The sequence below is a fragment of the Petaurus breviceps genome, unplaced genomic scaffold (assembly GCF_028583685.1).
Source record: "Petaurus breviceps papuanus isolate PSGF00001 unplaced genomic scaffold, PetGlider_PUasm1.0 90887, whole genome shotgun sequence".
In the NCBI taxonomy this organism is placed as follows: Eukaryota; Metazoa; Chordata; class Mammalia; order Diprotodontia; family Petauridae; genus Petaurus; species Petaurus breviceps.
The window spans coordinates 745,901-761,588 of NW_027187370.1; the positions used below are offsets into that span (position 1 = coordinate 745,901).

General features: G+C 39.4%; 1 protein-coding gene across 1 annotated transcript in view; it reads left to right on the forward strand.

Annotated features, from left to right (window-relative positions):
* The first annotated feature begins 5,340 nt into the window (after positions 1 to 5,340).
* KRT25 (keratin 25) overlaps positions 5,341 to 15,688 on the forward strand; it is a 15,932-nt gene continuing 5,584 nt past the window's right edge. Inside the window, exons 1-5 of the mRNA XM_069074181.1 lie at positions 5,341 to 5,763; positions 7,183 to 7,265; positions 9,152 to 9,308; positions 11,382 to 11,543; positions 11,648 to 11,773. Of these exons, the coding sequence (XP_068930282.1) occupies positions 5,341 to 5,763; positions 7,183 to 7,265; positions 9,152 to 9,308; positions 11,382 to 11,543; positions 11,648 to 11,773 (951 nt within the window). The remainder of the gene's footprint in view (positions 5,764 to 7,182; positions 7,266 to 9,151; positions 9,309 to 11,381; positions 11,544 to 11,647; positions 11,774 to 15,688) is intronic.

The following is a 15,688-nucleotide window of genomic DNA, read 5'->3' on the forward strand; positions in this document are numbered from 1 at the left end:
GAAATCACTTCTGCTCCTGAAAATAAAAGTTTCCAGAAATGTCTCTTTGTTCTTCCTTTGCACTTGTTCTTGGTATATTGACTTTTTTAGAGTAATAAAAACCTTAGTCTTTCTATGCTTTGATTTCAATAAATTTTCTTCTGTTGCAAGTCACTTTTGGTGATCCTGGCTATTTTAAATTCTCTTACCCTAAAGCTCAAGAAAGATTCCAATAAGTCCATACCAAGGATATAATAGAAAATAAATGTGGGAGCTCAACTCTCAAACTCTTCTTAATTCCATGTCATTAGCACCATTCATATTATTGGAAAGACTAACATATATTTCAACTTCTCATCAAAGACTTATCACTAAAAATAGTGAATGATCACTCACAAATCGCTGTCTTTTTCTAGCACTTATAATGGTAGTAACTGAGCCCAGCTCTTGGAACTAATTACTCATCATTTAACTAAAACTCATGTATTGAACTATAGATGAATATTTATAGGATCATGGGTGTATGGGGTGGGAGAGACCTTAGATACCATCTAGTAATTGAACTCCCAGTTTTATGAATGAGGAAATGGAGGGTAAAGGCAATCAACAATTGTCAGAGACAATTCAAATCCAAATCTGCTGCTCTCAAAGCCCTCTGCTCTATTAACTTTGCCATTATGCCTACTTCATGATCATGTTCATGGCAAGTTAATACAAATTATGATCCCAGTGATTTCATTGAACAATCCAAAATTCTCTCCAAATGGTCTGATGACCTGGGCAAAGTCATATCCTTTATGTCACACACACACACACACACACACACACACACACACACACACACACACATACGTCACTTACAAAGATTTTAATTAAATGTAAATTGCTAATTTACCCTGGATTAATTAAGGTGAATCACAGCACATGGAAGCCAAAATAAAAATATGTTGATTCCAACAAAGACCTTATTCCATACCCTTCACCTTTTGCTCTTTTTTTAAAACTTTATTAATATCCTATCCATCCTCCAAAGCCTCTTCTATAAAGCTTCTATGGCTCCTCTTCTATAAAGCCTTCCCGGTATATTCCAATCTTTCCTGATCCTAACTAGTTCTTAGTGCCTTCTCCCTCTCCAAATTAATTTGCATTTACTTATCTACTTATTTGTATCTTCCCTCCCCTACCCACTGTAGGATATAAGATCCTTGAGGGCAGTAAATGAATATTGATTTGCCTTTATATCTTCAATACTTAGCACCTAAGTGCTTTGGACCTAGTCTACACTTAAGAAATGCTTATTGGATTGTATGCCTTGGGATGGGATGAGATGGGATGGGATGGGATGGGATGGGATGGGATGGGATGGGATGGGATGGGATAAAATGGGACTGGGCTGGATTGGAATGAAATGGATGGGATTAAACTGGGCTAGAAGAGATTAGATTGAATTGCTCTCAGTATGTGAAGAACTGGTTGGTTGGTTATTGTCCTTTCTTCTCAAAGAGGACCAAAATGATATCACTATGCTAGAGTCAAATTACAGTGTATCTGACTGGCTAATCAGACCAATACAAGCTCAAATGTTCTACCACAGGTCAAGCACAAATAGTCCATGTGAACATTTGAGGTGGATTCTCTAAATTTGTACATCTCATGTTTCTTTTGAGCTATTTCAATTCTGTTTTGCTCATAGAACACAGCACCTTCTCTGAGGTGGGCACGCCATGCTGAGTGATCCTGTGCCAGTGTCTCACCCAATCAATTACAAAGTTCTTGAGACCTTGAGCATGTTCTTGTATCACTTCTTCTGACCACCATGTGAACACTTGCCCTGTGTGAGTTCTCCATAAAATAGTCTTTTTGGCAGGCATACGTTTTGCATTTGAACAATGTGGCTTGCCCATCAGAGTTGCATTCTCTGAAGTAGAGTTTAAATACTTGGCAGTTAGGTCAAGTAAAGACCTCTGTGTCTGGTACCTTATCCTGCCAGGTGATCTTCAGATTCTTCCTAAGACAATTCAAATGGAAGAGATTCAGTTTCCTGGCATGGCGCTGTTAGACTGTCCAGGTTTCACAAGCATACAACAATGAGGTCAGCACAACAGCTCTGTAGACCTTCAGTTTCGCAGTCAGTCTAATACCTCTTAGCTTCTACATTTTCTTTCAGAGAATTTCAAAATTAGCACAAACAGTAGAGAACTGATCCATGCTTTATTGCCTCTCAGCTTCAGAGGCTGCATTGAATGCACAGTCATCTGCAAACAGAAAATCATGTACCAACATTCCTTTCACCTTGGTCTTGGTTCATAGTCTTTTCAAGTTGAAGAATATACCATCAGCGCAGCAGTTGACCTTGATGCTGTATTCATCCTCATTGAAAGCATTTGACAATATCGCTGAAAATATCATGCTAAAAAGCATGGGAGCAAGCATATAGCCTTGTTTCATTCCATCATTGACAGGGAAAGCAAAAGAGTATTGTCCATTATCCAGAAACTGGGCAAGCCTCTGTCAAGAAATTGACATACAATGCTGATGAACTTCTCTGGGCAACCAAATTTTGGCATAATTTCTATAAGCTCTCATGACTGACAGTATCTAAGGGCACAACCAGAAATAGTGAGTGAAGATCCCATTGAGAAAAGTTTCAACCCAACATCTTAACTCTTTGATGTGACTGAGGGGTGAATAGGGTAAAGAATCCAAGAAAACACCAAGTTTTGAACACAGAAACATAAACAGACCATAGTGCTTTTGGCAGCAAGAGTGAAGAAGAGATAAGCATCTGTGTTGGATAGTTTAAGGAGTCATCTGCCTAAAGGCAGGGGCTCAAATCAGATGAGATCTCAAGATCTCTTCCTATTCAACAATTCTGTGATTCTCAGCAGGATTAATTTGCCCTAGATCATCAAAATCACCTAAGTATACAAGAAAAGTCATGAGAACCAGCTTTCCCAAGTTCCACATTATAGAAAAGGTTGGTCCCCCTCCATTTGCCCTGCTACTTCATATAATAAGATTCAGATGGATCTGGAATCTCACCCATGTCACTACTCTCTCTTCCAGTCCAATTTTCCACATCCATATGAACTTCCATGTTTAACCTAGTGCTGATTTGCTGACACTCAAATTCTGTTTTCAAAGAGAGGGAGCTTATGCAAATTTTAGAATATGATAAAAGTAGCAAGTACTTCTACCCATTCATACCCAGAAGTATAGTTTCCAACAAAGGGAGACAGGGTGATAGAGTAAAAAGAATAGTGACTCTGGAGGGATTCTGGCATCAGAGATCTGGTTTCAAATCCTACTCCTACCACTTACTACCTAACTGATATTGCTTAAGTCACACCCTCTCTGTGTCTTTGTTTCCTCATCTATAAAATGAGGGGATTAGACTAGATGACACCTGAAAGTTCCTTATATCTACATAACTACATTCCCTTAGGAAGGGGAATGGTCTGCTTACCATAAAATAATGCAGGAGCTTGCTAAAAATCAGAAGATAATGGAACCATATTTGAGATAGTTGTGAATATATGCCTATTTCTGTATATATTACAAATTTGCCTAATTCTAAGGCTGGGAATTCTACTTCTTCAGGAAGAAGGGGAACTTAACTAATTTTGAAGTTCAACTCTCCACTCAAACTAAATGACAACCAAGCAAAGGAAGATGTAGTATTTGTTATCAGGGATATCTCTAAATTTGTAGGATCAGGTATTCACATAAAATTCTTTCTTGTTATTCAGTTGTTTCAATTGTGTTCAACTCTTTATGATGCTATTTGGGGTTTTCTTAGCAAAGACTGGAAAAAAAGAGGAGTGGCTTGCCATTTCCTTCTCCAGTTCATTTTCCAGATGAAGAAACTGAGGCCAACAAGGTTAAGTAACTTGCCAAGGGTCACACAGCTAGTAAATGTCTAAGGCTATGTTTGAACTCAGGAAAATTAGTCTTCCTAACTTCAGACCAGTGCTCTGTCAACTGTGCTACATAGCTACCCAAATTCTTTCTTATTCTTATCAAATGATGATTATGGGTTTGCTTTTCATTATCAATATGGTTAAAATAAGGCAAGTATCTCTTAACATGAATATGAACCAACTGGATATATCACATATAGAAATCACATTTTAAGTTGATGCCATTTGAGAAACTATAACACAAAAACTACCACCAGAGGAACTTGGAGTGAACACAATCCATCTAATCTAGTCTTCTATGAAGAAGAGATTGACCTTTCAAGTCTTCACTTTTTTCAACTATAAAATGATGGAATTGGAGAATATTATCTCTAAGCTCTCTTCCAATTCTAAAAATTCCATATGATATATTGAGGTAGGAGGAAACAATGGGAAAGTCTATATTTACCATGTGTTGTGCAGTAGATGTAAACCCATCCATTTAGGATTTCATTCCCCAAGAAGTTGGTACCTGGATATAGGGGATTTCCATGATGAAATACTCCTGCACAAGACTCCAGGGAAATGAAATCTTGGTCTTTTGGATTTTCATAATCTATACAGCACACTGAGAAATGTAGGCTTGCCATCCAAGACCCTTTATATCTATCTTAATTGTAAAATAAAATTTCTTTGAATTATCAAAAGAAAAAGCAAATCAGATATGGTCAAAGACCATAGGAGAAATGTCATGTATACACTGTCATGTATAAGATAGATTAGACTTGTTCAGTTTTGCCCCATAGGCTCAGTCTGATAGTTAAGGGTGGAAGTTAGAAAAAGATTTAAACAAGATGTAAAGAAAAACTTCCTGAGAATTTCAGATATTCAAAAGTGTCTGAAAGTGAAATGAGTTGTCTTGGAAGGTTATCGGCTCTCCTTCTCTAGACATCACAAAGCAGGAATTGGAAGTTATTGGAGATTTTTTTGAGGTCATTTCTGTTCCATCAGAGGTCAGACTGAGGTTCCATCCAGCTTTGAGTTTCTTCAATTCAATGAGACCATGAAGTCAAATTTTCATTCTGTGCATGGAATGATGACTTTAAGCCTTCCAAAGATCGTAAGAGAGGAATTACTCATCCAAAACTAAAAGCATAATAATAATCTGACATTGCTCCACCCAAAACCATTTTGGAGATAACAACCAACCTAGGGGCAACCACCCACCTACGGAAATGGACACAGCAAAGTTATTTGCTAATTATGAAAACAAAAAAAAGCATCCAATTAGGTTAACTTGCTGAATAGGCAAGCAGTGTTTTACTCTTGGTAGGCACAATTCAGGCAGAAACACCCTAAGGAATTGGCTATAAAAAAAGCAAACCAAATCGTTTCAAGCACCAACACTCCATTTGGACTTCTTGACTACACACGAAGGCTCAGCACACGCACTCCATCAGCCATGTCTCTTTGCCTTTCCAGTGGTACCAGGAGATCTTGCTCCCGGCCCACAACAGGCTCTGTTAGGCTCTCTAGTGGAGGCTCAGTCTTTGGGAGTGGAAATGCATGTGGGGTGCCTGGCATTGGAAGTGGCTTCTCTTGTGCTTTTGGGAGCAGCTCCCCTGGAGGGAATGTTAGCACTTCCTGTGCTAGCTTCTTGGGGAGTGAAGGAGGGCTTCTCTCTGGCAATGAAAAGGTGACTATGCAGAACCTTAATGACCGCCTGGCTTCTTACCTGGATAACGTGCGTGCTCTGGAAGAGGCAAATGCTGATCTAGAGGAGAAGATCAAGGGGTGGTATGAACAATTTGGTCCTGGATCTTGCCGGGGTCTCGATCATGACTACAGCAGATACTTACCAATAATTGAAGATCTTAAGAATCAGGTAAGAAAATAATTTGGAGTGATTTTTATGAACCCCTGCTATAATGAAAAGAGTGATGAATTTGGACACAGAGGATTTTGTATTCAAATCCCAGCTCTAATACTTATAATCTTTGTTATAATACTTAATTTTTCAAGACCTCACATTCCCCATCTTTAAATATGGGCAAACTGAGACATCTTGGTACAGTGGAAACATTACTGGACCTAGAGTCAAGAAACTGGAATTGGCATCCAATCTTGTACATTAGCATTGTTACCTTGGGAAAGTCATTTAACTTCTTTGAAATTCACTTTCCCTGTCCGTTAAAAAAAAAAAAGTTGGGGGAAAAATAATAGGATCTATCTGGGAGCATTATTTTAAGGACCAAATGAAATTGTATATATATAATACATATTGTTTTGCAAACTTCAAAGCACTATGTAAGTGTAAGCTATCACTTCCCTTTCAATTAATGCAATAATAAATGCATGTTGAATTCAATTGAGTTAATTTCCAACTCTAAATCAATAATCCTATTATCCTTTATTTCAAAATATACTTAGCTATAGAATCTGGCCAGAAAAGTATTTTGAGGGGCAGGGTTCTAAAAAATAAAAAAGTTAATACCCTTTGTTGTTCAGTTATTTGTTCAGTTGTGTCTACCTCTTTTGTGACTCCATTTGGAGTTTTCTTGGCAAAGATATTGGAATGGTTTACCATTTCTTTCTTCGGCTCATTTTATAGATGAGGAAACTAAGGAAAACAAGATTAAATGACTAGCCCAGGGTCACAGAGCTAGTAAGTGTGTGAGGCCAGATTTGAACTCACAAAGATGAATCTTCTGACAACAGACCCAGTGCTCTATCCATTGAAACTCCCTTAATGCCCTCACTAAAGTTTAAAAAGAAACCAAGAAACTTTTTTTTTAAGCAATTGGAGTTAAGTAACTTGCTCAAGGTTACACGGCCAGTTATTTCTGGGTGTGGTGCTAAGTATCTGAGCCCGGATTCAATCCCAGGTCATCCCAACTCTGGGGCCGGTGTTCTTACTCACTGTGCTACCTGGCTGCCCCAAGAAACTTTGATATATCAACAAGCATAACTGGTTTTTATCAACCTGAAATGATTAATCTATCATGAAAATGTCTTCCAGTGATCATATGCCTTTATTCTAATTTTGATTATTACTTTAATCATTTTAACACATGAATGGAAGAGGGAGGAAGAGAAAATAGAATTTTACAGGATTAGAAGGCCTAATTAGGGGGATGGCATTTGCACCAACAGAAGGAATGTCCACATTGATGTGAAACTAAGCACTCCATGGAAGAACTGAAGTCCTTCCATTTTCAGGTCAAGAAGAGGAGAAACTATAACATTTTTAAGTGTTGTCCATGCAATAACATTGTCGGGATGTTGTCAACCTTCCTATTTCTAGATCATTGCTTCGACCACCAGCAATGCCAGTGCCGTCCTACAGATCGATAATGCCAGGCTCACGGCTGATGACTTCAGACTGAAGTAAGTGTGGGGAAAAGACATTCAGGAGTAACAGAAACCATCAAATTTAATCACCTTGCTGTTCCTTTCATTAAATATTTCTGGCTGCATTATTCCCAAATTTTACAAAAGATAAAATTTACAATGAATTTAAAGTTAGGATACTCATAGCATCAAAGGGTCATGGGTTTGCCTTAGAGACTATAAAGTCCAACTCTTTCATTTTAAAAAATAAGCTAAATATAAAAATAAAATCCAATCCAACCCAACTAGGTGACTACCAGGTGCTAGGAAGTAGGGATTCAAAGATAAATGGAAAAATAGCTCCTGCCCTTAAGAAATTTACCTTCTAATGAAAGGATAAGACATATACACAGATAAATAAGAATAAGATACTTTGAGAAGGGAGAGAGTACTAACATGTCCTCTGAGTAACCTCAGGGACAAATCTTCATCTTTTAGAATAATTTGTGATTTTAGGAAATAGCCAAAAAGCTATATGGAGTCTACCTGGAAGATGAGGTAGATGATATTGTTGTGTCATGTTTCCAATTGTATCTGACTCTTTATGACCACATTTGGGGTTTTCTCGGCAAAAATATTGGAATGGCTTGACATTTCCTTTTCCAGATCATTTTACAGAGGAGGAAACTGAGGCAAACAGGATTAAGTGACTTGCCCAGCAGGAACAAAGAACTAGTACATGTCTGTGTCCATATTTGAACTCAGAAAGATGAGTCTTTCTGGTGCCAAGCCCAGTGCTCTGTCCATTGTGCTACCTATCTGCCTGAGGTAGCTAATATTAACTAGCTAATAACATTTGTGTGGTATGGTAGGAAGAGTTCTAGGTCTGGAAGATCTGGGTTCAAATTCTGACTTTGCCACTTAACTATTTGACCTTGGAGAAAATTGTCTCCCCTCTCTGGGTTTTAGTTTCCCCATTTGCAAAATGAGGGATTTGGGTAAGATAATATCTAAGGTTAAAAAAAATTCTTGAAACCAACATAGAATTAGTACACAAAGTAAATGGGAGCACTAGCTATTAAGTGGGAGAGGGGAAGGAGATAAGGTTTCATGTAGGAGACAGAATATGAGCTAAGCCTTGCATGCACCTAGAGTCACTAACTGCGTGGTCTCCTATAGTGGTTAGGGTACTAGACTTGGAGCCAGGAAGAACTAAGTTCAAGTCATGCTCAGACAGTAACTGTGACCACAGGAAATCAGCAAACATTTATTAAGCACCTACCATATGCCAGGTACTGTGTTAATTGCTGGGGATACAAAAAGAGGCAAACAAAACAAAACAAAACAAAACAGTCCCAACCCTCATGGAGATCATAATCTAAAAGCAAGACACTTAACCTCTTTGAGCCTCAATTTCCTCATCTATAAAATAAGGGGGTTGGATTGTGGGGACTCTAAGGTACACTTACCAACCCAAAATGTATAATCCTATAAGAAGCAGAGGTGAGGGAGCGGCCAGGTAGCACAGCGAGTAAGAGCACCAGCTCCAGTGTTGGGATGACCTAGAGATCGAATCCTGGGCTCAGACACTCAGCACCACACCCAGAAATAACTGGCTGTGTATCCTTGAGCAAGTTACTTAACCCTGATTGCTTTAAAAAAAAAGAAGAAGAAGAAGAAGAAGAAGCAGAGGTGAAGAGGCAATGTGTGCCAGCATTGTCTCAGAAGTGGTAAATAGCCAATCATGTTCATTGGCTTTGGGGGGGAAAGAGATAACTCAAAACCCCAATGTAGTACATTCACCTTTATAAAACTCTGATAGGGAAATCTCAGGATGTGGCTACCAAATGTGCAGGATGCCAGCATTGGATCCCCTTTCTTTTGGGGTTAAGAGTTTCCCCAATCTATCCCAATGTAATACAAATTCTTTAATACCCATTGAGGTTTGAAAGTGAGCTGGCTTTTCATCAAAATGTTGAAGCTGATGTTAATGGGCTGCGAAGAGTCATGGATGAGCTGACCCTGTGCCGAACAGACCTGGAGATTCAGTATGAAACTCTAAATGAGGAGCTGACTTACCTCAAGAAAAACCATAAAGAGGTAGGAATTCAGTTTCCTATCTATTTTCTCCCTCTAAAATGGCAAACTACCCATAGTGAAATATAGTGTAAACTAGCTATCTGATATTATGGAAATGCTGCTGACCCATTGTTCTTAGGGCATAAACTGGCAATGGCTTGGGGAAGCAGTATAGTACTTACTGAAGGTTCCTGTAACCTAATCTTTTGGAAATATCTTTCAATTCTGTGGCATATTATTTTGAATATTGGCAGTAATGGGAAAACCTCATCTTCTGAGGATGGATTTGATTTCAGGTAATGTAAAAAATTCATTGGGAGTTAAGTTTCCTACTAAGGTAGGTAATTAATCAGAACAGTAATATTCTTCATCAAGAATAAAATGTAACTATAAAATAATGAATGTTTTTGCCCTTTTAACAAATATACAAGAACTTATGCATGCAAAGGTTATTCAAAACAGACCCACTGAGATTGTTGTTTTGCAGTCATTTCAGTCTCTTCATACCCCAATCTGAGGTTTTCTTGGCAAAGATACTGGGGTGGTTTGCCATTTCCTTCTCTAGCTCATTTTATAGATGAGGAAGCAGGCAAACAGGGTTAAATGACTTGCCTAGGGTCACATAGCAAATATATGTCTGAGGCTGAATTTGAACTCGAGTCTTCCTGACTCTAGACCCCATACTCAATCTAGTGTGCCACGTAGCTACCTGAAATATTTCACACTTATTCCAATGATGTCACCATTATTCCTAACATTTTTAAACTCCTTTTAAAATAGCCTTCCGGCCAATTAAATGAATCAGGCTCATTTTTAGTCATACTCTAAACTATTTGAAGATATTACTATCACTAGGGTTATTTCTCACACCTTCAGTTACCATTAATTTTTTTTCATAATGATATCTTCCACATTTGTTCTGCATAACCACATTCTTCATCCTAATTAATGTGACCCAATTGCACACAAGTGGTACTTAGCTTAAAATGAATTTAGTTTTTAGCTGGGGAATAGATTTCAGTCTCTTTTTGCATGAAAATCTAATTGATGACTTTTTTAAGGAGTTGTACTCTAGAAAAAAATAATTTGTATGATCTGTGACTGATTTATTTTAGTTATTCATAGTCCAAACCTCAATAATGCAGGGATTTCTTAAATTTGGACTTTATCCGGGTTAAAAGTACAACATATTAATAGCTAACATTTATATAGTGTTTTAAGATTTGCAAAGTGCTTCAAAAATATTGTCTCATTTACATTAGCACCAGTCACTGAATAAGGTAAAGTATGGTTGAAGGAATAAAGTATATTTAACCTGGATATGAGGAAATTAAGGGAAGGCATGGTAATGGCCTTGAAATAACTTAATGGGTTTTCTTTAGGCAAAGGACTCTGAAGGACACAACTCTGAACAGAATATATATAATGGAAATATAGAGAATAAATATAACTTCATAGGAAAGAGAAAGAAAGTTGAAAGTTGGAAAACTTGGGTTCTGGTCCGGGCTCTCATACTATTCCTTGAGCAGTGTGACTTGGATCAAGTAATAATGATGATGATGATAAATAATAAGTATATAGTACTTTGAGTTATGCAAAGTGTTTGGTATATATTACTTTATTTGATATTCATGACAATCTCAGGAGATAGGTACTATTGGCATCCCAATTTTACAGATAGGGAACCTGAGGTACAGAAAGCTAAAGTAATTTGTGCAGGGTCACACAGCAAGTAAATGCCTGAGGTAGGATTTGAACTCAGATCTTCCTGACTCCAAGTCCAGTGTGTATGCATATATACACCACCTTTTCAGTTGTTTCAGTAATGTCAGATTCTTCATGACCCCATTTGGGGTTTTCTTGGCAAAGCAGTACTAGAGTGGTTTGCCATTTTCTTCTCCAGCTCATTTTATAGATAAAGAAACTGAAACAGAGTCAAGTGACTGTCGCACAGCTAGTAAGTGTCTGAGGCAGGATTCCAACTCAGGTCTTCCTGAATTCAGGCCCAGCACTGCGTCACCTAGAAGCCCCTTTACCCCACCTAGGTGCTTCATATTGTCTTCATATCAGAGAGAAATGCCTTTCTGTTTGTAGGAAATGCAAGCTCTCCAGTGCGCTGCTGGAGGAAACGTGAATGTGGAGATGAATGCAGCCCCAGGAGTAGATCTGACCCTTCTACTGAACAACATGAGGGCCGAGTACGAGGACCTGGCTGAGCAGAACCGCAGGGATGCTGAAGCCTGGTTCAATGAAAAGGTTAATCTAGTTTGGGGTTTGCTTGTTGTTTTTTTTTAATGTATCTGGCTCTCTAATAATAGCCACAGAACTAAGACTTGGTTACCTTTTCTGTGGTGTTTTAGAGTGCATCTCTGCAGCAGCAAATCTCAGATGATGTTGGAGCCACGACATCAGCACGGAGTGAACTGACTGAAATGAAACGCACCCTTCAAACCTTAGAAATTGAGCTTCAGTCACTCCTAGCCACGGTAGGACATGGATGACTTCTTCTGGTCTCAGCGATCACTTTCAGAGTTCTCATTAGCTGGGCAAGCAGCAGCAGCAGTAGTTGGGGTGGGCTGGGTGGGTTTACCTAACAGGCTGCTGCCTGAGAGTGAGAGACACACTTGAGGCAAGGTGATTGCTGATGCTACCATGTAAATAGAGCAGCCAGAGGATCAGGCATCCCCAGAACATTGTTGTCCCACCCCCTAAAGTATCCATGGGGTACAAAGCTCCAATCATCCCTCCCTAGGTCTGGCTTCCATCTCTTTTTTTTTTCCAAATGCTTTATTACCTTCTGATTTACAATATTCATTTCCGCCAGATTTTGAGTTACAAATTTTCTCCCCGATTTTCCCCTACCCACCCTACCAAAATAGCATCCCCACAAGATATCCCCTCCTCCAATCTGCTCTCTCCCATATTTTCTCCCATACCCTTTTCGACTTTTCCAGTGGATCTCTATGCCCCAGTGCCTGTATATCTTATTTCCCAATTACATGTAAAATAGTATTAATAATAGTATATATATATACACATATATATACATACATATTTGAATATTTGATTTTAAAACTTTGAATTCCAGATTCATTCCCTTCCTCCCTTGTCACCCCTCCTTACTGGGAAGATAAGCAGTTCATTATAGGATGTACATGTGTGGCTAATGCAAAACAATAACATAGTAGATATATTGTAAAAGACTGACTATATTTCCCTCCCTCCTATCCCACCTCCCACTTGTTCTATTCTCTACTTTAATCATGTCCCTTTTCAAAAGTGGTTGCTTCCAACTTCCCTCCCCCCCAGCCTGCCCTCCCTTCCATCATCCCCCCTCTCATCCCCTTCCCCACCTAGTCTCCTGTAGTGTGTATTTCATTCCCTTCTCAAGCCAAATTCAATGGAAATAAGGTTGACCCATTCCCTTTTGCCTTCCTATTCTTACCCTCCATTGTAACCATTTTCCCTTGCCTCTTCTATATGAGATAGTTTACCCCATTCTGTCTCTCCCCATCTCCTCTCATTATATTCCTCTCTCACCTCTTAATTTCACCTTTTAAGTATCATCCCTTCCTGTTGAATTGGTCCTGTGCCCTCTATCTATGTATACCTGTAAACATATATACACACATTCACATATGTATTCATATGCCCACAAACCCTCATGTATAGATATCTATATATTTCTATTCCCTTCAACTACTGAGAAAAGTTTCATAAGTTACAATTATTGTTTTTCCATGTAGGAATGTAGGTAATTCAACTTTGATAAGTTCCTTATGATTTCTTTTCCCTGTTTACCTTCTCATGGTTCTCTTGCTTCTTGTATCTGAATGTCAAATTTTCTGTTCAACTCTGGTTTTTTCAGCAAGAATGCTTGAAAGTCCTCTATTCCACTGAATGACCATATTTGTCCCTGAAACATGATACTCAGTTTTGCTGGGTAGGTGACTCTTGGTTTTAATCCCAGCTCCTTTGACCTCCGGAATATCATATTCCAAGCCCTTCGATCCCTCAGTGTAGAAGCTGCCAGATCCTGGGTTATCCTGATTGTGTTTCCACAATATTCAAATTGTTTCTTCCTGGCTGCTTGAAATATTCTCTCCTTAATCTGGGAATTCCAGAACCTGGCTATAATGTTCCTAGGAGTTTTCTTTTTGGGATCTTTTTTAGCAGGTGATTGGTGGATTCTTTCAACCTCTATTTTGCCCTCTGGTTCTAAAACATAAGGGCAGTTTCCTTGAGAACTTCCTGGAGGATGATTTCTAGGTTCTTACTTTGGTCATGGCTTTCAAGTAGTCCAATAATTTTTAAATTATCTCTCCTAGATCTATTTTCCAGGTCAGTGGGTTTTCCCATGAGATATTTCGTATTGCCTTCTATTCTTTCATTTGTTTGTATCTGTTTAACAGCATCTTGATTTCTCATAAAGTCATTAGTTTCCATTTGCTCCAGTCTAATTCTGAAGCCATGATTCTCCTCTTTGAGCTTTTGAGATTCTTTTTCCATCTGGCAAATTCGACTTTTTAAGGCACTCTTCTCCTCATTGCCTTTTTGAGCCTCTTTTGCCATTTGAGTCAGTCTGTTTTTTAAAGTGTTATTTTCCTCAGTCAGGCTGTTGACTCTCATTTCATAATTTTCTTGCATTGTTCTTATTTCTCTTCCCAATTTTTCCTCCACTTCTCTTATCTGCTTCTTAAGGTCCTCTATGGCCTGTAACCAGCTCATATTTTCCTTTGAAGCTTTTGGTGCAGGAGTTCTGACTTCACTGTCTTCCTCCTGTTCCATGCTTTGCTCCTTTTTGTTCCCAAAATAGGAGTCTAATGTTGGAATCTTCTGTCTGCTTTGTTTCCTTTGCCTGGTCATGTCATCCCTCAGTCACTTGACCCCTGGGCTTTTTGCCACAGTAGGACTTTGCCACCAGACAGGGGAGCTTTTGCCCCAAACGCTGGGGTTTTCTCAGTTGCCGGAGGTATTAGATGGGTACCCTCTCTGAGGTCTCCACATGCTCTGGCAAGCTGGACATACACCCCAGGACCTCCACCCTAGACTGCAATCCAGATCCAAGCAGGTTAAAGCAAGAGCGATTACCCCTCAGACTGGTGCTTGGTCCCCCTACACTCTGCAGGCCAGGAGCTGAAGCTGCCACGTGGAGCTGGCTGGCTGTACTGGTGCCTCAGCAGCTACTTACCCTGGGGGCAAAAGCCACGCACTCCCACTTACTGGTCCCAAAGTCCAGATTGCACTGACCTCTCACTTTGTCCTTCGCATCTGTGTGTAGATAAATCTGGAAACAGCCACAGCTGCTGCTGATCTGGAGTCCCTCCAGCTTGGCTGGACAGGCCCGCCCTGGGGCTAAAGCCTCAGTGGGGCTGGACTCGGCTCCCAGAGTGCTGTGCTGGCCAATTCCTACCTGCCTTCCAGGCTGTCCTCAGAGGAGCTTAGCTTCTCTGTGTCATTTTGTGGGTTCTGCAGCTCCAAAGTTTGTTTAGAATCCCCTTTTTACATGGATTGGGGAAGGTGCAAGCAGGAGCAGCGGGGAGGTCCTCCTTCTACTCCGCCATCTTGGCTCTGCCTCTGGCTTCCATCTTTTTTATATCAGAAAATCAGCTTTGAAAAAAAATCCTACTGGAGATGATCTTTCTGTCTTCCTTCTCTCCCCACTCCAAGCCACCTTTGGTACATATATTAATTACGTTCAAATCCTTCAGTGCCCCTCTGTTGCCTATTAAACAAATACTTACTCTTTAAGACCCTTTCTGGTGCCACCTTGCTTTGCAACTCTAGCTTATATTTACTATCCACAATGGACCCTAATTGAGTGCTTGCCATTATTTCTTAAGTTTTGATTGCCCCCACTCAAGTCTTCCTTGACTTCTTCCTCTTTCATGTGTGTCCCAAGTTAGAAAATATATCCTGCATTAGCAATTTCCTTGTGGCTTTCCTATGTACTCATCTGGCTGTTTCATATTACAGGTTATTTTTATCTGTTTAATATTCTCCCTTCACCCTCCAACTACAGTAAAAAGCTTTTGATTGTCAGTTCTACCAAGGCAGTGACCCTGACCACAGACTTTTTTGTAATCCTTCAGAGTGTAACACAGTGCTCAGCACAAAATCATACTTTTTAAATCAAATTGAAAAAGACAGTCCCTCACGATCTGTATACACAGATAGAGGAGCGATCTATAATTTCCTCAACACAGGGTGGGAACTCTGTCCACTAAAGCATGTCACAACCATCTATAACTTGACAGATCAATCACTGGGAGTTGCCTGAGGCATATAGAGAATAAGCAACTCGCCAACAGGAAAACATGAGATGAAGCAATCAATATCCCTAGACTTATGAGAAAGGAAGGAAGGAAGGAAGGAAGGAAGGAAGGAAGGAAGGAAGGAAG